Source organism: Oncorhynchus mykiss, chromosome 8 (assembly GCF_057628025.1).
Source record: "Oncorhynchus mykiss isolate SJ-2025 chromosome 8, ASM5762802v1, whole genome shotgun sequence".
Classification (NCBI taxonomy): Eukaryota; Metazoa; Chordata; class Actinopteri; order Salmoniformes; family Salmonidae; genus Oncorhynchus; species Oncorhynchus mykiss.
This window is the reverse complement of record NC_143029.1, coordinates 22867369-22895295: the sequence shown is the minus strand read 5'-3', so window position 1 is coordinate 22895295 and position 27927 is coordinate 22867369. Positions and strand designations below refer to the sequence as shown.

Genomic DNA, 27927 nt, shown 5'->3' with positions numbered 1-27927 from the left:
TGCTACAGTACTTTGTTTTTAATAATCTGTTAACTCAGGAGACTGCCAGAAGAATCTCAACAGAACAACTGCATTGATAAAAGGCCACTCAATCCACATGTAATTCAGTTTAAACATCGGCACTCTGTCTTGACTTACAGTCCTAAAATATTCTAGTCTTTTGCCCATCCATTAAAGATGGGTTTTGCACTGTCATACTCTGCGAGACAAGACAACAACATTCTCAATTGGTCCATTATTGTTTACTTGACAACAAAATGTTCAAGACTGTAAAAACCTCAATAGTAACCTCAGACTCAAGCAGTGCATTTGTGAAATCATGTTGCACTGTAATTCTTTCTGGTCTTAAATATAGTGTACCTGCATGCACATTTCTTAACCATTAACCATGAAAATATATATTCTATGTTTAGGCCTATTTAAAACATTTAGTGTCTATTAATTGTGTGTGCACTAATATTCTTTCTCAGTCCTGCTTGTCTTGTTGGTAAACACAATTTCACTGGATTGTATCAAATGAGCAGCAACAAGGGCAGGTGTTAAGCCAGAAGGACTCTCTGTTTCCAGGGAAGGTTGTTCTCGCTGTCCCACTGAGAGTATATAGTAAGCAATCAGGAAGCAACAGCAGGTAGACCACAGGCTAGGGTCCCCACACCTATGGGAATCTCACTGCCAATCAGCCTCGCTTACAGCCTCCCACGTCCTGATTAAGCAGGACCTGCCCAGCATTACCATTCATGAAGTTGTGGGACCTGCTAAAAAGCCTCACACGTGTAGAGTGAAGGAGGGATGAAAGTGGGCACTTTGTCACAAGTGAAAGGAAGCTTCACACGGCTCTCTCATCAGGCAGCAGCACTGTATGTACACTCCCACAGTGGATCCAAAGCCTGCCTTACAGCTACGTTCTCATTAGGTATGTTTCGATGGTCACCCCCAGGACACCCTTATCAGTATGCTTGGAAGACACAGTCAGAGTGGGGTAGAATAATGATTTTCTTATTAACTCTGTACCGTGCTCCCAGGGACATCCATCGCATATCTCTGAACCTAGACGGTGTTAATGCTTGATCTCGGGCACAATGTTGAAACCTGTAACATTTAACTGTGACCAGGGGTTGCTGGAAAGCACCAGGAGGAAGCTGGGATAGTCCTCATTACATGATTTTCTCACCAGATAATAGACAGAGGCCTCGCAGTACCAGAGGAGTACAGGATACAGCAGCTGTGAAAACAGGTGGACATATTGTAGAATGAGTCAAATATGCAACGAATTTCCTTTAATATCCCAGACAAAGGCAACAATTGTTTACAGAGCTTTCTAAAGCATAAAGGAGAGAAAAGGGTCATCTTGCCTACAAGGTATTACGAAGTTAGCGGTCTGACATATATACAGATTGACACACATAGCTTGTCTAACCATGCAGGACCAACACAGACAACAAGATGAGAATGATGTATGGCCTCAGAGGAATACATCCTCAAAATGCACTGACTTGACAGCTTTAATATTTTTTTCTAACAGCTCCTAAACAGCACCTAACGGTCGGCATGCAATCACACTGCCTTCTACTCACTGCTTTACAAACACAACATTCTCTCAGCCTCATTGCAAAATGTGTAGAATAGCATGAGCTTAGCTATGAAACTGCACATTTATCTTTCTGCCCCATGTCAATATGTGTAGAATTGCTAGAAATTTGCTTTAAAACCTCATAATTTTCTCTCAGCCTAACAAATGAAATCTCATTGGATATTTTCATTCACTGCTTGTGACGGAAACAACTCACTTGGACATACAGCAAGTACTGTAATTGTGTGCTAATACGATGGGTGTTTTCATTTGGTGGCATCTGATTTGTCTTGAAACCCACTTGTGTTTCTGCTGACATGTAGCTGTAGTGGATGCTCCACTGAGCCCTCTGTTGCCCTGAGCTCCATGTGGTCTGATCCTACTGTACCTGGGCTGTGCCACTGCTAAGGCACCCCAGGCATCAGGGTGTATAGAATACACCCCAGAGGGCCAGCATATATAACCCTAGGGGCCAACATCTGTACTGTAGTTTACCTGCCACAATATACTGTATATTCTCAGGCCAGCTGATGGTCACTTAGCACCAGTCCCGGAGAGCTCTGAGGCACGGCAGATGTTATCGTCCCAGTGGAGGGAGATAGGGTAGTTATGGGTCAGCTAGCAGCCACAGCTGAGAAATCTGACCAGAGAGGGAATCCTTCTGGAAAAACCAATGGGAAACAGTGTGAGTATATTCAGGCTTCCAATACAACACTACAGGGGAACATTCATAACAGTGTTTGTTTTGCAGACTCAAAGGCAGTAGTGAAAATTCCTCTTAGGACTCGGCAAGCAGAACTGAGATGATTCAGTTTCTTTCTGTAAGTGTTGGCAAAATGCTGCCTCATACAGATGTTGGATTTTAATTTGATCACCCTGTTGCATCTCCTGCAATGCAGAAAATGTAAAAATGGTAGTGTATTTAATGTTTAAAAAGGCCTCTGAAGTTTGAAATTTCCCCTTTTTCATTTTTTACTTGATTTTCCCTCACAAAAAAATGTATCAACCCCTACGAATATGTCTATGAATTATAATCCACATAATAATTCACATTTTCTGTTGCGGCAGGATTATTTTCCTGCTGTAGCTAACTGGCTCGAATGAAGATCCTACATATTTAACATCATAGTGGTGGTGCGTAGCCTGCCCCTGTGCCTGCGGACATGTCTTGATGAGTCTAATGAAGCCATACAAGGCCGGAATGCAAAGAGAAAATTGGATTTTCACTTGAGCACACAGAATAGGTTGACTTGATCATTTAGGCACTAAACACAGATCTCAAGTTACACTCTGACTTGCAAATGCATCACATGCATTCTTGCATCAAATGTGGTTAATTATGTGGCATGTTTTCCTGTGGTTATTGTAGGAATGTGAAATCTTCTGCTTGTGTAGAGTTTAATGCTTGTGTATTTGATTCTGTGAAGTTATTTGTACATTACATTTTAACATAAATTAAATATAAAGCGTCCACTTCAGACAATAATTTATTTACCACAGGTTGATCTAGCTTACCAACAGTTATACTCACTAGTAGAGTAATTCCAGGCTTTCTGAATCATGCTTGGCTTTTTCTGTTACATCTTCGGCCACAAGATGGCATCATTTATTGCACGATGAAACATGTACATTTGAGCCGACATGCAAACCCTAACCCAGTGCCGAAATGATCAGTTATACTGTGATTCTGAATCAATATAATTTGGAAAATGTTCTTCAAAAGTAGAATGAATCTAACAATCTTTACTTGAATCATCCTTGGGAACTTCCTATTGAAACACTTTGATGGAGTTGTATTTTAGGTGTATCTAATGAACCCAACTGTAACAGGGTGAACTTTTAAAGATGCAACAATATCCAGCAAGCATAAAATGGTATCAAAAAAAGGTCTGCATCTCTTTAGTCATTGTATAAGTGTCACTAATAAGCTAAATAAATACTTGACTGTGTTATAACTGTGGCATTCCCATATATCCTTATGGTTTGTGTGAGGTCTAGAAATACCATATAACAGACTTGCCATTAATTATACAAGGGAGTGTTGCTAAAGTTATAGTCCGCTACAGTCATGACATACATACAGGACCATATTACCAAGTTGTTACATTGTTATCACACTTCTTCATCATCATCGTGAATCAGCGCAGTATTGAATCATTTACTCACCATCTATTTCTGCGTTTAAACTTTGTATTCAAGACAAGAATGCATGGTGGAATATTTTGTCAACTTCACAATAGCCTACAGTACACGTTGAGATGAAAAAAGTAAGTGCAAACTATGTGCAATCTTTATCTCAAGCACACCCCTAAAGAGTGAATATGGGCGACTGATACAAAAAAAGAGCTCTGGGTAGTGGGCACGTCATGATTAGGCAGGCTACCATACCACGAACTTCGTCTCGCATGCTTTCTCATCGAACATCTACAGTTTCTGCCAACGCCTCTTGAAATGATCGACGCTTCCCTCATCCATTTCCATTGCTCACAGCGCATCCTCTACCAATAACCGCGGTCGGAGGCGCAGCCTCTCGTTGTGGGAGGTTCATTGCATGGTCCTCTGCTCTGAATGGGAGTGGAGAGGGATGCAGGACGATTCGTAAACTCCACAGGACCCGTGGAATATTTAGAATTAGCCCCTATCTGCGAACTGTGGTTGTATTCGTAGTGATTCAACTACAGCCCGGTGAATGAAAGACTGAGAGATTGAAGCTTGACGCACCGTATCACTTTGGTGTAAATTTGACTCTTGGTCGTTGGAAGATGCTGTGCTGGGCTCCAGACTGTTGAGGCGCGTGTCGTTTAGGTGACACAGACACTTAACTTTACGGACTGTGTATCATTTATCTACTATGTAATTGGGAGCAAGTGGATGTACATGGGATCCATATAATTACGATCAGGTGGATGTATTCAACTGTCATGCATGATTTACGCGAATTTATAGAGATTGAGAAAATAACCCTGAATTAAATCTCAGCAGTAATTCGTGCACGGTATGCATGTGTGCCTTGTTGATCGGACGGAGCTGGGTAGACAATCATGGACTGTCATCAGACGAAGAATATGCCAATGCATTGTAGGTTCCACAGTCGTAACGATTGGAATTGACATAGCCAGTCTGTACGAGCGCCGGGGAAGTATGGAGAGACAGGTCTAGATTCACTCATTCGGATTCACCCGTTGAGAGCGAACTTTGGAAACTAAAGTGTTCTCCATGGAAACTTTTATGCAGGATTCCGACACACTCAAAGATGACAGCGTGAGCAGACCGTTGTAAACACCACAATAGAATTGCATGAATACAGAAAATATAGGTAGGCCTATATAAGTAAATCTTATGGGGGTGGGTGGGGGGGTCCCTTATGGAAATAAGACTACACTAAGAATAATAACCATTTTTAAAAAATAACGTTTTAGCGGGCCTCCCATATGGGAAAATGACCTCTGTCGCAAGTGATGACATGTTCTTCAAGAAGTGCGAGCCAGAGGCCCTTGAGAATGAAAGAACAGTATTTTGGATGAGTTCTCTGGGATATGTTGACGTAAACGTAGGCAACCACATTCTAGGTAAGGAAAAATGTTACTTTGCAACGGATGGCTTCCAATGCATCTCCAATTTCGTTGACTCTTATCCTCACAAAAATGCATGATTTTTGTTAATTAAGTGTCCCAAAAGCTATTAGTATAATCTAGGATGCTGTATTTACATCGTGTTTATCAACTGTTCATCCTGATGAGAGGGAATCAATCAATGCTGGAAGTTTCAAAAACAGAAAGTAGTCTACGACAGGTGTTCATTACAAAAAGGTAGGACCCATGTTTTCCCAGATACATGACTTAATTGAATAAACGTTTGGTTTTTCTTCAATGGGATTGGTGATGATTGATCTATATTAATTCATTATTACTTTTGCGGATGGGTGGGGAATTGAAGGAGATTACTTTGGTGTTGAGCAATTGATTCTAATCAGAAAGATGAATATTGATTGGTTTCAAAACATGCAGCAAACACTGTCAGTGATACCAATGCATCTCTTGTCTGCATGTATATTGTCCAGCTGTAGTGTGATTATCAGGCACTCTGTTCTATCCTGTGCACACAGTGACTCGGACCAGCAGCATGCTTACCTGTGGATAAGAGTGATCCCCGTGGGTTGAGTGTGGACCTCCACGTTCTCCCTGCTCCTTCTCCTGCCTTGGTTCCCATCACCTTCAGCCCTACTGTCCACATGCAGGCCAAGAAGAGGTACCTGCTCGTGTCTCTAGGGGCCTGTCTTCTTCTGGTTGCCTACTTGTGGGGACTGCAGATTGGGGAGTTCCATCACCAAAGCCACCACCAGCAACTGTACAGAGTCGCCCTGAGCCCTGGCCTGCCCAGACAGCGTTGGCCTGAGTGGATCCACCCGCTCAACACCTACCTGGAGGACGGAGAGCAGGAGGAGGACAGCCCTCTCCTCCACCACCAGCACACCTCTCCCCGGGAGAGACGGGAGGTCCGTAACAACATCTACAAGAGCAGGAGGTGCCGCATGGACACATGCTTCGACTTCAGCCGCTGCCAGAGGGGGTTCAAGGTGTACGTCTACCCCCTGCTGAAGGGGGAGACGGTGTCTGAGAGCTACCAGAAGATCCTGACAGCTGTCGAGGATTCCCGCTTCCAAACCACAGACGTCAACGAGGCCTGTCTGTTTGTGCTGGGCATTGACACTCTGGACCGGGACCAGCTGTCAAGCCAGTACATTCACAATGTCAAGGCTAGAATACAGAGCCTCCCTACATGGAACGACGGAAGGAATCACCTCATATTCAACCTTTACTCTGGCACCTGGCCAGCTTACACAGAGGAGCTGGGCTTTGATATTGGCCAGGCCATTTTGGCCAAAGCCAGCATTGATATGGATCATTTTAGGCCACACTTTGATGTGTCCATTCCTTTGTTTTCAAAAGACCATTCCCAAAAAGGAGGGGACAAGGGATATTTAACACTCAACAATGTCCCTCCATCAAGGAAATATTTACTGGTTTTCAAAGGGAAGAGATATCTGACGGGTATTGGTTCAGAAACCAGGAATGCTTTGTATCACATTCACAATGGGGAAGATATCATTCTTTTGACCACCTGCAAGCATGGGAAGGACTGGGAAAAGCATAAGGACGCAAGATGCGACAGGGACAATGAAGAATACTCAAAGTAAGTTCCCCTCTTATGTCCTTTTGCTGGTTCAGGGTCTGTCGGGGCTAATTACTAAAAGTGAGTGACATATTTCACAATGGTATGTTTTTCACTCTACAGCACAGGATGTACAGACAGTCTGACACAACATGTCAATGGTTTAATCCCTATTTCAGTAAAACACTCTTAGCACTGTGACTATCATCATATTGCAGTTGTTCATCCATGTTAGTTGGATTATCCTGACAACATTTGCATCCAGTTTTACTTTCATATTTGCTACAGTATCGATCTACCAATATTTTGGAGCAACGGGGGAAAAGCCGCTTCGGTGGTACAGGTTAGGTTGGCTGTGATCTTTGCCTGATTTTTATAGATGCTTTAGAATACCTATGACAGTACTGCTAGTCTGCTATATAGTCGAATATGTTCTTTAGCCCTGCAGCCTGAATAAAAGCACAGTGACTTAACACTTGAGAGATCTGAGTGCAAAAAATCCCCCACCACAGGGCAGCTCCGTAACAGCTGACAATGAAATGTTTTTTTCAGCAATTGAGCAAAAAGTTATAGACTTTCATTGGATTGCAAATTTACTGGCCTTGCTTGAATCAGAGCATAAATAAGTTGTTACTCTTTTTAAAGCACATGCCTCAGTAAAGTTACTGAAGCATTTGCACCCAAACAAAATGTACATCATCCAGTAATCCCATACGGAACCATGTGACAGTTTAAATTTGCCTCATTTAACCTGGAACCACATGGGAAGCATTGACTTCCATTGTATCGGACTCTCCTGATTTGTTTTGTATGGCTGGGTTTTCCCCCACTTCCCATTGTTGCAGGACGGGCATGTTTGTGCAGTGAAGACCATGTCATCACTGGTAATGCTCAGTCTTACGTACGTTTTGAACTTGCATTCCATCCCTTACAGTTATTTCAGTGCCTGGCTCGCCCTCATTGGTTATTAGTATGAATGAATGTCCCACAGATGTTTTTAGAATGGTTAGATAGTTGGAGGGTGGAACACATCCTGTGAGGGCTTTTAGGGGGTTTTGTTACAGTTCTGGGTCTGTGGCAAATCACATCACACATTTTGTTTGATCAGACCAATAACATCAACATCTTACAAATGTCTTCAAGCTCACAGAGAGAAACATTTAACAGCATTGTTTGAAGAAAAACCGATGTGGCTTATAGGAGAATTCCAAAATATTTGATTACCAAAGATATCAAATGACTCTCTCTGAAAGTGACAAGAAAGTAAACAATATTGTGTACATTCATTCAGATGCAGTGTGGGCAAAACAAGGCCCACACCTGAAGATACTCTGTGTGAATAAAATGGAAGGGGATTTCAAAGCCTCAGTCAGAACAGTCAATAATTGGCCTTCAATTGAATTAAACCGGGGCTGAGGGATAGAGGAAGATCACACCCCATGCTGGACAGCATGGATTGAAGTCAGATGATTTAACTGTACCACGATAACGTCCCCCAGAACCCAGCGCAACAGAACCATGTGTCTCACAGTCACATTACTGACGATGACACAATGTCCCTATTTAACATGGTAGACTGTTATTTCATGACCAAAATGGTGTAGAAGCAGTCATCAAAGCCTTTGTGTCTCAGAAGACAGTCAGATTTATTTGTCTGGTCCTTGTTATTTTCCACCTGAGGAGAGTGAGATCCTGCTGATGAGATGTATTGACAGGCTGTAAATTACAGTTTCTCACTGTTGGGTGCTTTCTGCAGATCTATCACCAGCCATGAAAGGAAAAATCATTTGATAGTGCTTTAATTGCAGACTACATTTAACCTGTTGTTTCCCAGCCTCGCTGGCAGACAAAGGAGACATGATATTTAATTACTGAAGCACTATAGACCTATAGACCATTTTCTTTTTTACATCACTGGTTATGACCAGTCATGCCTTGCTTCTTTATTAATGCATCAGATCATTAGTCTTTTAAGCCTAACTACAAAGCTGCAAAGACTTATGGGTTTATAAGATATCTGGGTGACTTTCTGACAATAAGGTCTAGACTGGGGTACACATATGATCTGAGACATGTTGTATAGGTGCTTCCTCAATCCTGCACATCCACATACAAATTAGACAAATGGATCAAACACATTGAAGGTAGTTAGAAGATTAAGTGATTGACAATCACCTTCTACCTCAGCTGATAATGTCAGCTGGAAAAAAAGGCTGGGAATTGATTAATACTTGCTCGACAAAAACCTGAGAGCATGCAAGACCTGGATTGTCCTGTGCTGTAGAATTGGTAAAAGCATTTTAATTTTCTTTCAAGTGGATGTGTTACCATCTTGACTAACATGAATTGAAAGGGTTCATTTGTGAGGTTGTGTAACGGTTTTCGTCGTCTGAAGAAGAGTAGTCGGACCAAAGCGCAGCGTGGTAAGTGTTCATGTTTGCTTATTGAACTGAACACTAATACAAAATAACAAGAGAATAAATGAAACCGAAACAGTCCTGAAAGGTTCAAACACTAAACAGAAAATAACTACCCACAAAAACCATGTGGGAAAAAAGCTACCTTAGTATGGTTCCCAATCAGAGACAACGATAGCCAGCTGTCCCTGATTGAGAACCATACCCGGCCAAAAAAAAAGAAATGCAAAACATAGAAAAAAGAACATAGAATGCCCACCCAAATCACACCCTGACCAAACCAAAATAGAGACATAAAAAGCTCTCTACGGTCAGGGCGTGACAGGTTGTATCTTTGACGTTGCTAATGTAGAGTGGCAGTTGTGCACTGGTGCAGTTAATTCCAACCAGACAACGCAGGTATGGTTTTGGACATGCTTTTGTTTGTATCTTGCATATGTCTAGAAACCCTGCCAACATTCAAACAATGCAGTGGCATCTGCTGACACAGAGACATAGATTTGGTGGGTGAACAATGTCATATGTTTGCTCTAGAAGATTTTCATTTTCTTCTGCCATATTAAGTGTTGTTGCCATGTTGCACTTGCAATCCTAGTTGCCTGACTCATATCTGATACCTCGCCTGGACTCCAAATAAGTAATAGAGGAATGGGACTTGACTCAATCACAAGTTCTTGTTTTTTCTCCCTCTTTCCCATCTGGACTTGTGCATCATAGAAACCTAGCGCCGGGCATCAAATGAAATGTGCCGAAGGTGTGGGTCACTCATGATTGATACCATCCATCTTCACGGGGGTGGGGTGGGGGTGTGGGAGCAAAAAAGCCATAAAGCACTGGCTAGTGGCAATATCGGTTGTGATATGAATAAATGTTTTCCTGAGATATCTTGACACGCTTGAAAGAAAAGAGTTCTGGTATTTGACTTATTTTTCTTGTATGGCTGTGAATTGGATAATTGCTTTTATTTTTGACTTAATGATATAAATCATTTCTGTTGTGATTGGCAAATGACATTGGCAAGTTTCTACAATTAGAGATGGCAACACTAACCCGTAATACCATATGTGTGTAATTAAATGCAAACTAATAACATGTTAGGTCATTCCTATTCCTATTTATGGCAGTCTGAAGCACTATCCACTTGACACTTGTCAAGCCATGACGTTGATAAAATGCACTAACAATAGTGTAATTTCAGAGCCATTTTCTAGATGTTTACAAAAGCAAACAAGCTATGTACTTTGATCCTAAACTACTCAAGGCACACAAATTGTATGCTTTCATGTCTAAAGTAGATCTAAATTAAGAGGCAAAGCATCATACTCACTGTAGTTAAGCTAATTTGATTACATTTGCCTACCTCTGAGAGCTGTTGACCTGCATGTGTGTGTGTGCACGAGCTTGCTCGGTGTTTGTGTGTATGAGTCACAGATTCACCCCGGCTATTCTAGCTTCTCTAAAGGCTCAGCCTCTCAGCATCTTACCCTGGAAGAGGTGAGATCTATATAGAATCACCACCCTCACTAAAACAACCCTTTGTGTCAAGGGCGGTTATAAGTTATTCTTATGCATCCCTTCATGGGTATTGTGATTTGTAAGTCGAATGGGGGGGGGGGGTAGAAATGGGGGAAGGTATCATGGTGTGATGGGATATGAGGCAAACATTACTATGATTGGGGATTTATATATAAATGGGTGGCAAACACAGGAGAAGTTTCTAAGCTAAATAAAAGCCCTGGAGAGTGGCAACCATCAGGTACCATAGTTACAATCTGATGCCACGTTCAAAACAACTGGGAACTCGGAAATCTCTGACTTCAGTCTGTTCAAGACAACTGGGAACTCTGGGGGGGACTAGCTCTGACTGGCAAAAATCATTTTGAACGGTCATCCAACTCTGAATTTTAACTCAAGAACTCAGGCATCTTTCTAGAGCTCCGACCTGAAGATCACTGACGTCATGATTTGACATTTAGTTTTGAGAGCACCATAGTCAGTAGTGTGAACCATCCTTAACCTTGTTTTGTTGTAACATCTTTAGTCTGATAGACGCTTATGTGACAACCAGAATGCATTGTATGATGTCAACAAACATGGCGCCACACATAGCTGGCAAATAGCTTAGCATTAGCTCATCATAATCCGTACAACCTTCAAAAAAGTATTTTACACACATCATGTGTCCATTACAATCTATGCAAGAATCTGAATGCATGATTTGTCACCAGAACTTTAAAACTTGAATAAAACATAGCTCAACTTGAATAAGATTGAGCTCGGGTGCATCCTGTATCCATCCATCATCCTTGAGATCTTTCTAAAACTTGATTTGGAGTATATTCAATTGATATGGACATGATTTGGAAAGGCACGTACCTGTCTATATAAGGTCCCACAGTTGACAGTGCATGTCAGAGCAAAAACCAAGCCATGAAGTCAAAGGAATTGTCCAAGACAGGATTGTGTCGAGGCATAGATCTGGGGAAGAGTACCAAAAAACATCTGCAGCATTGAAGGTCCCCAAGAGCACAGTGGCCTCCATCAATCTTAAATGGAAGAGGTTTGGAAGCACCAAGACTCTTCCTCGAGCTAGCTGCCCGGCCAAACTGAGCAATCGGGGGAGAAGGGCCTTGGTCAGGGAGTTGACCAAGAACCCGATGGTCACTCTGACAGAGCTCCAGAAGTCCTCTGTGGAGAAGGGAGAACCTTCCAGAAGGACAACCATCTCTGCAGCACTCCACCAATCAGGCCTTTATGGTGGAGTGGCCAGACAGAAGCCACTCCTCAGTAAAAGGCACATATGCGTGTGGTGTCAGAATACACGCATTGTTCCAAAGTGTGATTGTTACGCAACAGGAAAGTTAACCCTAGTTAACCCTGGCACTTGTCAATTTCAAATTATATTATAACAGTTTGAATTCTGCCTCATTAATTCAGATAAGAATTAGCCAAATTCACTTTTGCAGACAATTTACGTTTGAGGCTTTACTGAGCCAGACAAACTTCTCTCGTCGACGAGAGCCCAAGCACTTCGCCAGTGTTTCCCCAGATCAAGTATGCAGACATTTGCGCAACTCTAGTCAGGACAGGCCTTGCATAAACTTTTCCCCCCTGGCACATTTTCTGTCTGGCACCCGCATTGCCTTCATTGTTGTTTTCCTTACAAATAATAACTCTGAACCTGTTTGCTTTCCTATCAAAGTAAGTGCCTTATTTTCTGCATATCGTGTTGTTGCTTCTACTGTATTATTCGGAAAGTATTCGGACCCCTTGGCTTTTTCCACATTTTGTTACGATACAGTCTTATTCTAAAATTGATTAAATTGTCCCCCCCTCATCAATCTAAACAAAATAACCCATAATGACAAAGCAAAAAGAGTTTCAACATTTTTTGCAAATGTATTAAAAATAACAAACTCATCTCTCACATTAACATAAGTATTCAGACCCTTTACTCAGTACTTTGTTGAAGCACCTTTGGCAGTGATTACAGCTTCGAGTCTTCTTGGGTATGACACTACAAGCTTGGCACACCTAAATTTGGAGAGTTTCTCCCATTCTTCTCTGCAGATCCTCTCAAGCTCTGTTAGGTTGGATGGGGAGCATAGCTGCATAGCTATTTTTAGGTCTCTCCAGATATGTTCGATCAGGTTAAAGTCCGGGCTCTGGCTGGGCCACTCAAGGACATTCAAAGACTTGTCCTGAAGTCACTCCTGCGTGGTCTTGGCTGTGTGCTTAGGGTCATTGTCCTGGTGGAAAGTGAACCTTCGACCCAGTCATGAGCACTCTGGAGCAGGTTTTCATCAAGGATCTCTGTACTTTGCTCCATCCATCTTTCCCTCAATCCTGACTAGTCTCCCAGTCCCTGCCACTGAAAAACATTCCCATAGCATGATTCTGCCACCACCATGCTTCACCTTAGGAATGGTGCCAGGTTTCCTCCAGTTGTGACGCTTGGCATTCATGCCAAAGAGTTCAATCTTGTTTTCATCAGGCCAGAGAATCTAATTTCTCATGTTCTGAGAGTCCTTTAGGTGTCTTTTGGGAAACTCCAAGAGTGTTGTTATGTGCCTTTTACTGAGGAATGGCTTCTGTCTGGCCACTCCACCATAAAGGCCTGATTGGTGGAGTGCTTCAGAGATGGTTGTCCTTCTGGAAGGTTCTCCCATCTCCACAGAGGACTTCTGGAGCTCTGTCAGAGTGACCATCGGGTTCTTGGTCACCTCCCTGACCAAGGCCCTTCTCCCCCGATTGCTCAGTTTGGCCGGGCTGCTAGCTCGAGGAAGAGTCTTGATGGTAGTATCAACTTCACTTGTATTCTAATGGCAGTAAGGGTGATTTTATATTATTATACAACGGGTGGGTCTAATCCTGAGTGCTGATTGGTTAATCCGCATTCCAGCTGGTGTCTATTCCACAAATTACCACTGGCTAAATCTGACGTTTTAAATGCCTATTTACTCTGTTCCATCTGACGACGCAATCCACTGTCTCATCAGCCCAGCCAGGCACTTTATAAATGTAATCATCTCCACTATTAAAAGCTACTAGACAATATCTCAGATTTATTTTTCAACAGCAGAGATTTGTATAAACCTTGCTGTCTGTCTCGACATCGTTTGCAACATTGTTGCAATATTCAAATTCGATTTCCAGCTGTCCCATAGTAATGAATCTGTCGGGATTCAGGGCGAGAGTCTGGCAGGCAGCATTTCTCAACCAGTCGAAATTATGAATCAACTGGCATAATTTTTATGGACATATACGAAGAAATGTCAATTGACAAAAGGTCAAATGAAACGAAGTGCCGCTAGTTTGCAGTCTTTCCAGCTTCAGTTTGAAGTGATTGTGTTAGCTGTGTTTTTAGCTAGCTCCCCGGGAACAACATTGTCCTGACGAGTGAGCAAATGTTCTATGCCAGGTGAAATCGCGCCTCATTAGCTCATTGTTATGGATGTATCCAAATAAAATGTCACTACAAAACAACAGCTTAAACAAATGCAAATGTGGCTACTTTGCTCTTATTCTGGCTGCACTTTTTGATGTGATTGTAAGTTAGCCATAGTTGGAACGTTGCCAGCCAGCTGGGCAATGGAACATTTAGAACGAACGTCTGGGTCGCGTCCATAGATACAGGACAACAAGACTGAACGACTGGGTCTCTAGCAACCGAACCGATAGAACGAACGACCAGCCGGCTTGGGTACTAACCCTAGATTTGTATTGGGACTATATCTTGTGGAATAATGTATGAAAATATGTTAATCATTATTTGAATTTGTTGGTAACCCGTTGTATAAAAGTGATCATGCCTTCGAAGTCGGTGTTTGGAGGATATGTAGGCACGGTTTGCCAGCCCTCAACTTCGACTCTGGCCTAACAACACCCGTCCCATTTATTTATTATTGTCAACACTGCTAATGGTGAAGATTGCAGGTGGATATTGGTAGAATCTTGGGAAGATGCTTATACCTGTTAGATTATTGTTTTTGTGGGTATTTCTTTTCACATATGTATTATTCTTGTAACTTTTTAATGACTTTTATGATGTATTATTGTTAGCACTATTAATATTATTAGATATTAGCATCATTAGCATTATGTTCCAAGTTTTTGCTGTTATATAGGTACTGTATGTTTTTAATTTAGGTCTTATTGGCTACAGAACTCCTTAAGTTATTTTCTCTGTCTCTTCATTTTCATTTCTATGTTTGTTTGTTTTTTTGTTTTTTCTTATTTTATCTCTGATATTTGGCTATATTTGGCTAATTCTCAATTAGGATGCACCTCTCCTGGACATGTCCTTCTGGCAGTGGTGTAAAGTACTTAAGTAAAAATCCTTTAAAGTACTACTTAAATCGTTTCTCTATACTTTTGCTTTACTATTTATATTTTTGACGACTTTTACTACACTACATTCCTAAAGAAAATAATGTACTTTTTAGTCCATACTTTTTCCCTGACACCCAAAAGTACTCATTACATTTTGAATGCTTAGCAGGATAGAAATGCTCCAATTCACATCAAGAAAACATTGCTGGTGATCCCTAATGCCTCTGATCTGGCTGAATCTCTAAACACATGCTTTGTTTGTAAAGGATGTGTTAGCGTGTGCCCCTTGGCTATCTGTAAATTAGAAAAACAAGAAAATCTGTCCGTCTGGTTTTCTTAATATAAGGAATTTGTAATGATTTACTTTTGATACTTTAGTATATTTAAAACCAAATACTTTTAGACTTTTACTGAAGTAGTATTTTACTGGATGACATTCACTTTTACTTGAGTAATTTTCTATTAAGGTATCTTTACTAGAGGTGGACCGATTAATCGGAATGGCCGATTTAATTAGGGCCGATTTCAAATTTTCATAACAATCGGTATTTTTGGATGCCGATTTTGCCGATTTTATTTTTTACAACTTTATTTAACGAAGCAAGTCAGTTAAGAACACATTCTTATTTTCAATGACGGCCTAGGAACGGTGGGATAACTGCCTTGTTCAGGGGCAAAACGACAGATTTTTACCTTCTCAGCTCAGGGATTCAATCTTGCAACCTTACGGTTAACTAGTCCAACGCTCTAACCACCTGCCTCACGAAGAGCCTGCCTGTTACACGAATGCAGTAAGAAGCCAAGGTAAGTTGTCAGCTAGCATTAAACTTATCTTATAAAAAACAATCAATCAATCATAATCACTACACATGATTGATGATATTATTAGTTTATCTAGCGTGTCCTGCGTTGCATATAATCGATGCGTTGCGCTTTAGCGAAAAAGGACTGCCGTTGCTCCAACGTGTACCTAACCATAAACATCAATGCCTTTCTTAAAATCAATACACAGAAGTATATATTTTTAAACCTGCATATTTAGCTAAAAGAAAGGTTAGCAGGCAATATTAACCAGGTGAAATTGTGTCACTTCTTATTATGACATAACATTGAAGTTTGTGCAATGTAACAGCAATATTTAGACTTTAGATATTTAGACTAAGGGATGCCATCCGTTAGATAAAATACGGAACGGTTCCGTATTTCACTGAAAGAATAAAGGTTTTGTTTTTGAAATGATAGTTTCTGGATTCGACCATATTAATGACCTAAGGCTCGTATTTCTGTGTGTTATTATGTTATAATTAAGTCTATGATTTGATAGAGCAGTCTGACTGAGCGATGGTAGGCACCAGCAGGCTTGTAAGCATTCATTCAAACAGCACTTTCGTGCGTTTTGCCAGCAGCTCTTCTCAATGCTTCAAGCATTGCGCTGTTTATGACTTCAAGCCTATCAACTCCCGAGATTAGGCTGGTGTAACCGATTTGAAATGGCTAGCTAGATAGCGGGTCGCGCTAATAGCGTTTCAAACGTCACTCACTCTGAGACTTGGAGTAGTTGTTCCCCTTGCTCTGCATAGGTAACGATGCTTCGAGGGTGGCTGTTGTCGATGTGTTCCTGGTTTGAGCCCAGGTAGCGGTGAGAAGAGGGATGGAAGCTATACTGTTACCCTGGCAATACTAAAGTGCCTATAAGAACATCCAATAGTCAAAGGTACATGAAATACAAATCGTATAAAGAGAAATAGTCCTATAATTCCTATAATAACTACAACCTAAAACTTCTTACCTGGGAATATTGAAGACTCATGTTAAAAGGAACCACGAGCTTTCATATGTTCTGAGCAAGGAACTTAAACGTTAGCTTTCTTACATGGCACATATTGCACTTTTACTTTCTTCTCCAGCACTTTGATTTTGCATTATTTAAACCAAATTGAACATGTTTCATTATTTATTTGAGGCTAAATAGATTTTTGATGTATTATATTAAGTTAAAATATGTGTTCATTCAGTATTGTTGTAATTATTATTATCACAAATAAATAAATAAAAATCGGACGATAAATCAGCATCGGCTTTTTTTGGTCCTCCAATAATTGGTATCGGTATCGGTCGATCTCTAATCTTTACATTTACTCAAGTAGGACATTTGGGCTCTTTTTCCACAACTGCCTAATGGAGGCTGTAACGGGTGGGATATTGGAGGACAATTGGAAGCCTTCTTTGTCAGTTGCAGCTACAGTGTGCTTAGCAGTGCATATATCGTTGTACAGCATTATGGACTCTTGATCATCGTGGTACTTTTTAATAGTAAGTTTACAAGCACATATTATGGTAAGTATAATTGAAATGTTTATCTCATTGTGGTGAAATTAGTATAGCTAGTTATAATTGGAATGGTTAAGCGGATCATAAAAAAGACGCTTATTCTTTACCTGGCTAAAAGAGAAAGACTATAACATTTACTGTTTACAGGAAACTCACTCTACAACTACAGAGGAAGTTGTATGGAAAAAAAGACTTGGAGGTAGAAATGTATTTCTGTCATGGGCAAAAACATTCTAAAGGGGTAATGATATTCATTAACAACCGTTTTGATCCGAATGTGCAAACTGTCTAAACTGATCCGCAAGGAAGGTGGATCCTTTTAAATATGCCATTGGAATATACACAGTTTTTGCTCATATGGTCCAAATAATGATGATCCACACTTCTTTGAAAATATTTATAACAATTTATCGAGCTCACAAGCAACATACGATCCTATAAGTATGTTGGGAGATTATAACAGCGTTTTAAGTACTTCAATGTACCATAAAGGAAATCACACTACAAACTATCAAACTATTGCTCTTAAAGAGATCACAACTATCATGGACACTTTAGAACTAGTGGATATATGGAGGTTTAAATATCCTTACTTAGTGAAATGTACATGGAGGAGCCTTAATCAAGCTAGTTGTCTTGACTACTTTCTTGTGTCCTCCTCGTTGGCACCGAAAGTTAAATTATTGATAGGAGACAGAATGGTGGACACAGGTGGACTCCAATCAATTTGTAGAAACATCTCAAGGATGATCAAATCAAATGTATTTATATAGCTCTTCGTACATCAGCTGATATCTCAAAGTGCTGTACAGAAACCCAGACTAAAACCCCAAACAGCAAGCAATGCAGGTGTAGAAGCACAGTGGCTAGGAAAAACTCCCTAGAAAGGCCAAAACCTAGGAAGAAACCTAGAGAGGAACCAGGCTATGAGGGTTAGCCAGTCCTCTTCTGGCTGTGCCGGGTGGAGATTATGACAGAACATGTCAAATGTTCATAAATGACCATCATGGTCAAATAACAATAATAACAGTAGTTGTCGAGGGTGCAGCAAGTCAGCACCTCATGATCAATGGAAACAGGATGTACCTGAGCTTAATTTCGAGACTCATAGCAAGGGGTCTGAATACTTATGCAAATAAGCTATTTAATATTTTTTTAAAGTAAATTAGCAACAATGTGTAAACCTGTTTTCACTTTGTCATTATGGGGTATTGTGTGTAGATTGATGAGGAAATAAATGTATGCCGCCGAAGAACATGGCTGATGTTTTACATTCTCCCAACCAATTGTGCTATTCAGTTCGTTTTTTTGCGTTTTGTGAAACTTATTTTTTTACTTATTGTTGGTGCTACCATCTATTATGACCGGAAAGTACCTCTGGAGATCAGAACTGCGATTACTCAACTCGAATGGAAGAAACTTTTTCCTTTAACGAGTCTGACGAGAAGGATATCCTGCTTTCACTGGAACAGGCCCAGATCCACACCTATTGCTTGAAGAAAATATGCAGGAAAAGGGACCGCAGATCAGGCAGTTTGATTTGATTTGAATACTTTCCAAAGGCACTGTGTATGGGGCATACAAATCAAGTCAAAGTTTATTTGTCACGTGAGCCGAATACAACAGGTGAAAATGTGAAATGCTTACTTACAGGCTCTAACCAATAGTGCAATAAAGGTATTAGGTGAACAATAGGTAGGTGAAGAAATAAACACAACAGTAAAAAGACAGTGAAAAACAGTAGCAAGGCTATATACAGTAGCGAAGCTATAATAGTAGTGAGGCTCCATACAGACACCGGTTAGTCAAGCTGATTGAGGAGGTATGTACATGTAGATATGTTTAACGTGACTATGCATATATGATGAACAGAGACTAGCGGTAGCGTAAAAGAGGGGTTGGCGGGTGGTGGGTGGCGGGACACAATGCAGATAGCCCGGTTAGCCGTTTGACGACCTGTTCAGGAGTCCTATGGCCTGGGGGTAAAAACTGTTGAGAAGCCTTTTTGTCCTAGACTTGGCACTCCGGTACCGCTTGCGATGCGGTAGTAGAGAGAACAGTCAATGACTGAGGTGGTGGGGGTCTTTGACAATTTTTAGGGCCTTCCTCTGACACCACCTGGTATAGAGGTCCTGGATGGCAGGAAGCTTGGCCTCAGTGATGTACTGGGCCGGATGCAATACCCTCTGTAGTGCCTTTCGGTCGTAGGCCAAGCAATTGCCGTACCAGGCAGTGATGCAACTAGTGAGGATGCTCTCAATGTTGCAGCTGTAGAACCTTTTGAGGATCTCAGGACCCATGCCAAATCTCCCTAGTTTCCTGAGGGGGAATAGGCTTTGTCGTGCCCTCTTCACGACTGTCTTGGTGTGTTTGGACCATTCTAGTTTGTTGGCGATGTGGACACCAAGGATATTGAAGCTCTCAACCTGCTCCACTACAGCCCCTTCGATGAGAATGGGGACATGCTCGTTCCTCCTTTCCCTGTAGTCCTTAGTCTTGGTTACGTTGAGGGATAGGTTGTTATTCTGGCACCACCCGGCCAGGTCTTTGACCTCCTCCCTATAGGCTGGCTCGTCGTTGTCGGTTATCAGGCACTGTTGTGCCGCCTGCAAACTTAATGAAGGTGTTGGAGTCATGCCTGGCCATGCAGTCGTGGGTGAACAGGGAGTACAGGAGGGGACTGAGCACACACCACTGGGGGGCTCCAGTGTTGAGGATCAGCATGGCAGATGTGTTGCTACCTACCCTTACCACCTGGGGGCGGCCCGTCAGGAAGTCCAGGATCCAGTTGCAGAGGGAGGTGTTTAGTCCCAGGATCCTTTTCTTAAGGATGAGCTTTGAGGGTACTATGGTGTTGAACGCTGAGCTGTAGTCAATTAATAGCATTCTCACATAAGTGTTCCTTTTGTCCAGGTTGGAAAGGGCAGTGTGGAGTGCAATAGAGATTGCATCATCTGTGGATCTGTTTGGGCGGTATGCAAATTGGAGTGGGTCTAGGGTTTCTGGGATAATGATGTTGATGTGAGCCATTACCAGCCTTTCAAAGCACTTCATGGCTACAGACGTGAGTGCTACGGGTCTGTAGTCATTTAGGCAGGTTGCCTTTGTGTTCTTGGGCACAGGGACTATGGTGGTCTGCTTGAAACATGTTGGTTTTCCAGACTCAATCAGGGACATGTTGAAAATGTAACCATCTCAGCTCTGCAGATTTTGCTGCAAAGAGACAGAATCATTAGACCACTTATTTTGGTATTGCCCCCTATGTAGCTTTTTTCTGGTTCAAGTTTCAGGAGTGGCAAAAAAAAACATTTACCTAAAACTAAGCCTACAAATAGCACTGCTGGGAGATTGGGAAAGCCATAGTCAGTCAACAATATAATACTCTTATTAAAAATATTAATCTTTAACCTATAATCTGGATACTATTCGATTCAGAATTCTTGTGAAACAGCTCAGTTGAAAAATATATGCTTTTACGGAGAGAGGTGGTATGGGCTGAGAGGAGCTGAGGGGTGCGTTTTTAAAAGCCCATGATTTGTAATAGTTTTAAAATAGATTGAAAACGCGTTTATGTAATGTATACCGGATGTGTTTAAGAACAATCTATCCAGATGTGGTCGACACTGAGTATACTAAATGTTAGGAACACCTTCCTAATATTGAGTTGCCCTCAGAACAGCGTCAATTCATTGGGCTGACATGGACTGACTACAACATGACCACAGGGATGCTGGTCCATGTTGAATCCGATGCTTCCCACAGTTGTGTCAAGTTGGCTTTATATCCTTTGGGTGGTGGACCGTTCTTGATACACACTGGAAACTGTTGAGTGTGAAAAATCCAGCAGCATTGCAATTCTTGACACAAACCAGTGTGCCTGGCACCTTCTACCATACCTCGTTCAAAGGCACTTAAATATTTTGTATTGTCCATTCACCCTCTGAATGGCAAACATACACACTCCATGTCTCAATTGTCTCAAGGCTCATAGCAACAAGGGATCATAGCATTCACCTGGATTCACCTGGTCAGTCTATCATGGAAACAGCAGGTGTCCTTTATTGTTTTGTATACTCAGTGTATAGCGAATACCTATATTTTTGCTATATAACTACTATGTAAAGAAAATGTGCCTTGTGTGTAGAATGTACAGTACCAGTCAAAAGTTTGGACACACCTACTCTTTCAAGAGTTTTTCTTTTCTTTTTACGATTTTGTACATTGTAGAATACTATTGAAGACATCAGAACTATGTAATAACACATATGGAATCATGTAGTAAGCAAAAAAGTGTTAAACATATCAAAATATTTTTGAGATTCTTCAAAGTTATTATTATTATTTATTGAACCTTTATTTAACCAGGAAGGGCTCATTGAGATTTAAAATCTCTTTTTCAAGAGTGTCCTGGCCAAGATAGGCAGCACCAAGACATTACAGACAAACAACATGAAAAACTAGTAATCTAGTAAAAACCATAGAATTCACAAGAGTAAAACAAAATCAAAAACATCAAATTAAAAACATTGACAGGTCCGGAAATCAGTCTCAAGATCATTCATCAGGGATTTAAAAATACCAATCGGGACAAGTTCTTCCAGTTTAAAAGTATTTTGTAAGGCGTTCCAAGACAATGGCGTACATAAAAGAGTACATAAAAGCCCTTTTACCAAATTCAGTTCAGACATTTGGAACAGTTAGCAGGATAAAGTCCAGCAAAGGAAGAGAGTACCCACCACATTTCTGAACAATAAAAATTCCCAAATAAAAAGGTAGTAAACCCAAAATGGCTTTGTAAATAAAAGTATACCAGTGACTGAGCCTACGAGTGACTAGGGAAGGCCAGCCAACCCTGGTATACAAAGTACAGTGATGCGTAAGGGTTTTGCGAAGTAGTCACCCTTTGCCTTGATGACAGCTTTGCACACTCTTGGCATTCTCTCAACCAGCTTCACCTGGAGTGCTTTTCTAACAGTCTTGAAGGAGTTCCCACATATGCTGAGCATGGCTGCTTTTCCTTCACTCAGCAGTCCAACTCATCCCAAACCATCTCAATTGGGTTGAGGTCGGGTGATTGTGGAGGCCAGGTCATTTTATGCAGCACCCAATCACTCTCCTTCTTGGTCAAATAGCCCTTACACAGCCTGGAGGTGTGTTGTGTCATTTTCCTGTTGAAAAACAAATGATAGTCCCACTAAGCCCAAACCAGATGGGATGGCGTATCGCTGCAGAATGCTGTGGTAGCCATGCTGGTTAAGTGTGCCTTGAATGTTAAATAAATTACATACAGTATCACCAGCAAAACAGCCCCATACCTTCACATCACCTCCTCCATGCTTCACGGTGGGAACCACACATGTGGAGATCATCCATTCACCTACTCTGTGTCTCACAAAGACACAGAGGTTGGAACCAAAAATCTCCAATGTGGAATCTTCACATGAAAGGACAGATTTCCACCGGTCTAATGTCCATTGCTCGTGTTTCTTGGCCCAAGCAAGTCTCTTCTTATTGGTGTCCTTTTAGTAGTGGTTTCTTTGCAGCAATTAGACCATGAAGGCCTGATTCACGCGGTCTCCTCTGAAAACGTTAAAAGTTCTTGAAACTTTCCTTATTGACTGACCTTCATGTCTTAAAGTAATGATGGAATGTATTTTGTCTTTGCTTATTTTAGCTGTTCTTGCCTTTCACCAAATAGGGCTATCTTTGGTATACTACCCTTACCTTGTCACAACACAACTGATTGGCTCAAGTGCATTAAGAAGGAAAGAAATTCTACAAATTAACTTTTAAGAAGGCATACCTGTTAATTGAAATGCATTCCAGGTGACTACCTCATTAAGCTGGTTGAGAGAATGCCAAGAGTGTGCAAAGCTGTCAAGGCAACGGGTAACTTTGAAGAATCTTAAATATATAAAATATATTTTGATTTGTTTAACACTTTTTTGCTTACTACATGATTATTACATATGTGTTATTTCATAGTTTTGATGTCTTCACTATTATTCTACAATGTAGAAAATAGTACAAATAAAGAAAAACCCTTGAATGAGTAGGTGTGTCCAAACTTTCGACTGGTTTTATACATGTAATATAAAACACATATATACAATAACAAGTTATTTTTGTCCTCTGAAGAGGGGTGGTGGTGGATGTGCACCCCCACCCAAAAAACAATTCTAAGTTGAATTGTGCGTGATCTTCCTGGAAGTGTTGTACTAGGCAAAACTGCGGTGGTGGAATTCCCTTGTTCTCAGGGTTCCTTGCTTGGCCAGGTACAGTATAGTAAACCAATATTTGAGGTGTGTCAGGAGGCCAGCAGTCAGTCACTCCTGAGAGGCCTTCAGGTGCTGACAAGGTGAATCTCTCTCTTTAACTAGAGATGGTTTGAGCACTGAGTAAACATGCCAGCCTCTCCATCTATTACCAAGGCTGCTGGGTCAATCATCTTTACAGCTGCTTTATGAAGAGGGACTTCACAAGGCATAAACTTAGGCTTTATTCCTCCTGTCAATTCTAATTTATTGAACCTATCTAACATTTCATGCAAGAGAACCCAAACAGCCTTTCCCTTCTTTCCCTCTGAAGATGAATGCACTGGAGTGAGATGTTTGCACCACATTTTAATACATTTTTACTGCTAAATATGAATTATATATACTTATATATATACTTCATTGTTTTTATACATGGTTAAAAATATACAGCAATCAAATTATTGATGATGAACATGCAGTTAACTGCCAAAATAATGCAAACAAATGAGTAAATGAGGGATACAAAGTATATCAAATCAAATTGTATTTGTCACAAACAACAATGCAGTTTTAAGAAAATACCCCCCCAAAAAGTAAGAGATGAAAGTAACAAATAATTAAAGAGCAGCAGTAAAACAACAATAGTGAGGCTATATGCAGGGGGTATCGGTACAGAATCAATGTATGGGTGCACAGGTGTCGAAGTAATTGAGGTAACACGTACACTACCAGTCAAAAGTTTTAGAACACCTAGTCATTCAAGGGTTTTTCTTTATTTTTACAATTTTTTACATTGTAGAATAATAGTGAAGACATCACAACTATGAAATAACACATATGGAATCATGTAGTAACCAAAAAAGTGTTAAACAAATCAAAATATATTTTAGATTTGAGATTCTTCAAAGTAGCCACCCTTTGCCTTGATGACAGCTTTGAACACTGTTTGGTTTCTCTCAACCAGCTTCACCTGAAATGCATTTCAATTAACAGGTGTGCCTTCTTAAAAGCTAATTTGTGGAATTTATTTCCTTCTGAATGAGTTTCAGCCAATCAGTTGTGATGTGACAAAATAAGGGGTGGTATACAGAAGATAGCCCTATTTGGTAAAAGACCAAGTCCATATTATGGCAAGAACAGCTAAAATAAGCAAAGAGAAATGACAGACCATCATTACTTTAAGAAATGAAGGTCAGTCAATACGGAAAATCTCAACAACTTTTAACGTTTCTTCAAGTGCAGTTAGAAAAACCATCAAGCGCTATGATGAAACTGGCTCTCATGAGGACCACCACAGGAACAGAAGATCCAGAGTTACCTCTGTTGCAGAGGACAAGTTCATTAGGGTTACCAGCCTCAGAAATTGTAGCCCAAATAAATGCTTCAGAGTTCAAGTAACAGACATCTCAACCTCAACCGTTCAGAGGAGAATGTGTGAATCAGGCCTTCATGGTAGAATTGCTGCAAAGAAGCCACTACTGAAGGACACCAATAATAAGAAGAGAATTGCTTGGGCCAAGAAACACGAGAAATGGACATTAGACCAGTGGAAATTTGTCCTTTGGTCTGGAGTCCAAATTGGAGATTTTTGGTTCCAACCGCCATGTCTTTGTGCGACGCGGTGTGGGTGAACAGATGATCTCCGCATGTGTTTTTCCCACCATAAAGCATGGAGGAGGAGGTGTTATGGTGTGGGGGTGCTTTGCTGGTGTCACTGTCTGGGATTTCTTTAGAATTCAAGGCACACTTAACCAGCATGGCTACCATAGCATTCTGCAGCAATACACCATCCCATCTGGTTTGGGCTTTAGTCCCACTATCATTTGTTTTTTAACAGGACAATGACCCAACACACCTCCAGGCTGTGTGAAGGCTATTTGACCAAGAAGGAGAGTGATGGAGTGCTGCATCAGATGACCTGGCCTCCACAGTCCCCCCACCTCAACCAAATTGAAATGGTTTTGGATGAGTCAGACCGCAGATTGAAAGAAAAGCAGCCAACAAGTGCTCAGCCTATGTGAGAAGTCCTTCAAGACTGTTGGAAAAGCATTCCACATGAAGCTGGTTGAGAGAATGCCAAAAGTGTGCGGGGATGACGGGGATGAGGGCCTGTTCGGGTGTTTGGAGGATATCCTTCCTGTCCGAATAAAAATACTTTGCCCCCCACCAAAAACAGGTGCTTCCACACAGGTGTGGTTCCTGAGTTAAGCAAGAAATTAACATCCCATTATGTTTAGGGTCATGTAGGGTTGCACATTTTGGGGAATATTCAGAGGTGGAAACTTTCCGTGGGAATATATGGGAATTAATGGAAATATATGCAAATTAATATGAATACCATTTAAAATGTAGATGTTTTTTTGTATTGGATATATTTACCATGTTATATGGAGACAGAAACATAAACCTTTTACCTTATCATAAGTAGACATAATTGCAAATTATTAAATCCTTCCAACAGAAATAAAAAAAACTTTAATGTAATGAGTTGACTCTTCACATGGGATGATTTCACTGAACAACGAAAGAAAGGTAATATTGAATGATCCCCAATGATCCATCGCATCTCCCAAAAACGTTTTCAACATACATCTTTAAAATGATGGTCTAGAAACTAAAGCTTTGGTTGTCTTCCTCTCAGGCTTCCATGTCTTCTCCCTGGTCCTCCTCAATGTCCACCTTTTGAACATCAGACTCTGAGGACTCATCTTCACTGTCACTTTCCAACCTTGTTCAGGATAGCTTGTTGTCAGGCTCAAAAACCCCAAAATTTGCCTGGATGGCCACCAATTTTTCAACCCTTGTATTGGTCAACCTGTTGCATGCTTTGGTGTGTGTGTTCCCAAACAAGGACCAGTTGCGTTCTGAGGCGGCTGATGTTGGTAGGATTTGGAGGATGATGGAGGCAACAAGGGAAGGAGCCTCAGATCCACAAAGTCCCTTCCACCAGGTGGCTGATGAGATATGTTGGCACAACTGCCATATTGCATCGCCATCCCAAAGCCCTTGCTTGGAAGTGTACTTCGCCAAACTGCCAAGATCCTTGCCATCATCCAGGCCAAGGTGGCGAGATACAGTAGTGAATACACCATAGGCCTTGTTGATCTCTGCACCAGACAGGATGCTCTTGCCAGCATAATTGCTGGGCAGCTTCAATATGGTGCTCTTATTTTTCTCACTTTGCTTGGTGAGGTAGATTGCTGCTATAACTTGATGACCCTTCACATACCTAACCATTTCCTTGGCTCTCTTGTTGAGTGTATCCATTGTTTTCAGTGCCATGATATCCTTGAGGAGCAAATTCAATGCATAAGCAGCACAGCCAATGGGTGTGATGTGAGGGTAGGACTCCTCCACTTTAGACCAAGCAGCCTTCATGTTCGCAGCATTGTCTGTCACCAGTGCAAATACCTTCTGTGGTCCAAGGTCATTGATGACTGCCTTCAGCTCATCTGCAATGTAGAGATTGCTGTATCTGTTGTCCCTTGTGTCTGTGCTCTTGTAGAATACTGGTTGAGCGGTGGAGATTATGTAGTTAATTCTGTTAATTTAAAATGAAACATGTATGGAAACAGGTGAATTAACACTCCTAAGTTAGCAGGCTCAAGCAAGCTAAAACCGACATGGTAGCAAAAACTAACTAGCAGAAATTTTTAAGAAGTTATTATTATTTTAGCTACCATTGTTTTTGCCCCCATAGGATGACAATGCCCCCATCCACAGGGCATGAGTGGTTACTGAGTGGTTTGGTGAACATGAAAATGATGTAAAGCATATGCCATGGTTGTGTCAGTCACCAGATCTGAACCCAATTGAACACTTATGGGAGATTATGGAGCGGTGCCTGAGACAGCACTTTCCAACACCATCAACAGAACACCAGATGTTGGAATTTCTTGTGGAAGCATGGTGTCGCATCCCTCCAATAGAGTTTCAGACACTTGTAGAATCCATGCCTGAAGCTGTTCTGGCACGTGGTGGCCCAACGCTCTATTAAGACACTTTATATTGGCATTTCCTTTATTTTGGCAGTTACATGTAGTATATCTGTGAAAGAAAGACGCTGAATAAACAAAAGAATAAACAGTTGTCATAAAAAATCTGCAGTTTACAATTTTGGTATGATCTGAAAACCCTGTGGCAATGTAAGTTTTGCTTAATTAAAAAGTGTTGGTCATAAAGTGGGGCTGTAAAACGTCAAGCTGCTGTTCTGGCAGGGATTCACAAACCTCCATTGTTCTGCTGATGCGGTTGTGTTACAGAGCACTTGCTTTATGGTTTCAATAGAAGGGGATGAGCAATATTATGAACATAACTTTGTCTGAACGGATTTATTGCACATTGACCC

At 41.1% G+C, this 27927-nt stretch overlaps 1 protein-coding gene and 1 long non-coding RNA gene across 4 annotated transcripts in view; one reads left to right on the top strand and one right to left on the bottom strand.

Annotated features, from left to right (window-relative positions):
• Positions 1-4049, bottom strand: LOC118965501 (uncharacterized). The gene is made up of 3 exons (XR_005052835.2): positions 3737-4049; positions 2066-2231; positions 1-1222 (listed from the first exon to the last, which is right to left on the bottom strand). It is a non-coding gene; the product is annotated as an uncharacterized LOC118965501 (long non-coding RNA).
• The window catches only part of LOC110529611 (exostosin-1), a 280429-nt gene continuing 256438 nt past the window's right edge, over positions 3937-27927 (top strand). Inside the window, exons 1-2 of one of the 3 annotated variants that reach the window (XM_036985037.2) lie at positions 3937-5139; positions 5676-6763. In XM_036985037.2, the coding sequence (XP_036840932.1) occupies positions 5802-6763 (962 nt within the window). In that variant the 5' untranslated portion in view covers positions 3937-5139; positions 5676-5801. Of the gene's footprint in view, positions 5380-5675; positions 6764-27927 lie in introns of all 3 variants that reach the window. The other 2 variants (XM_036985039.2, XM_036985038.2) reach the window with 2 other exon arrangements.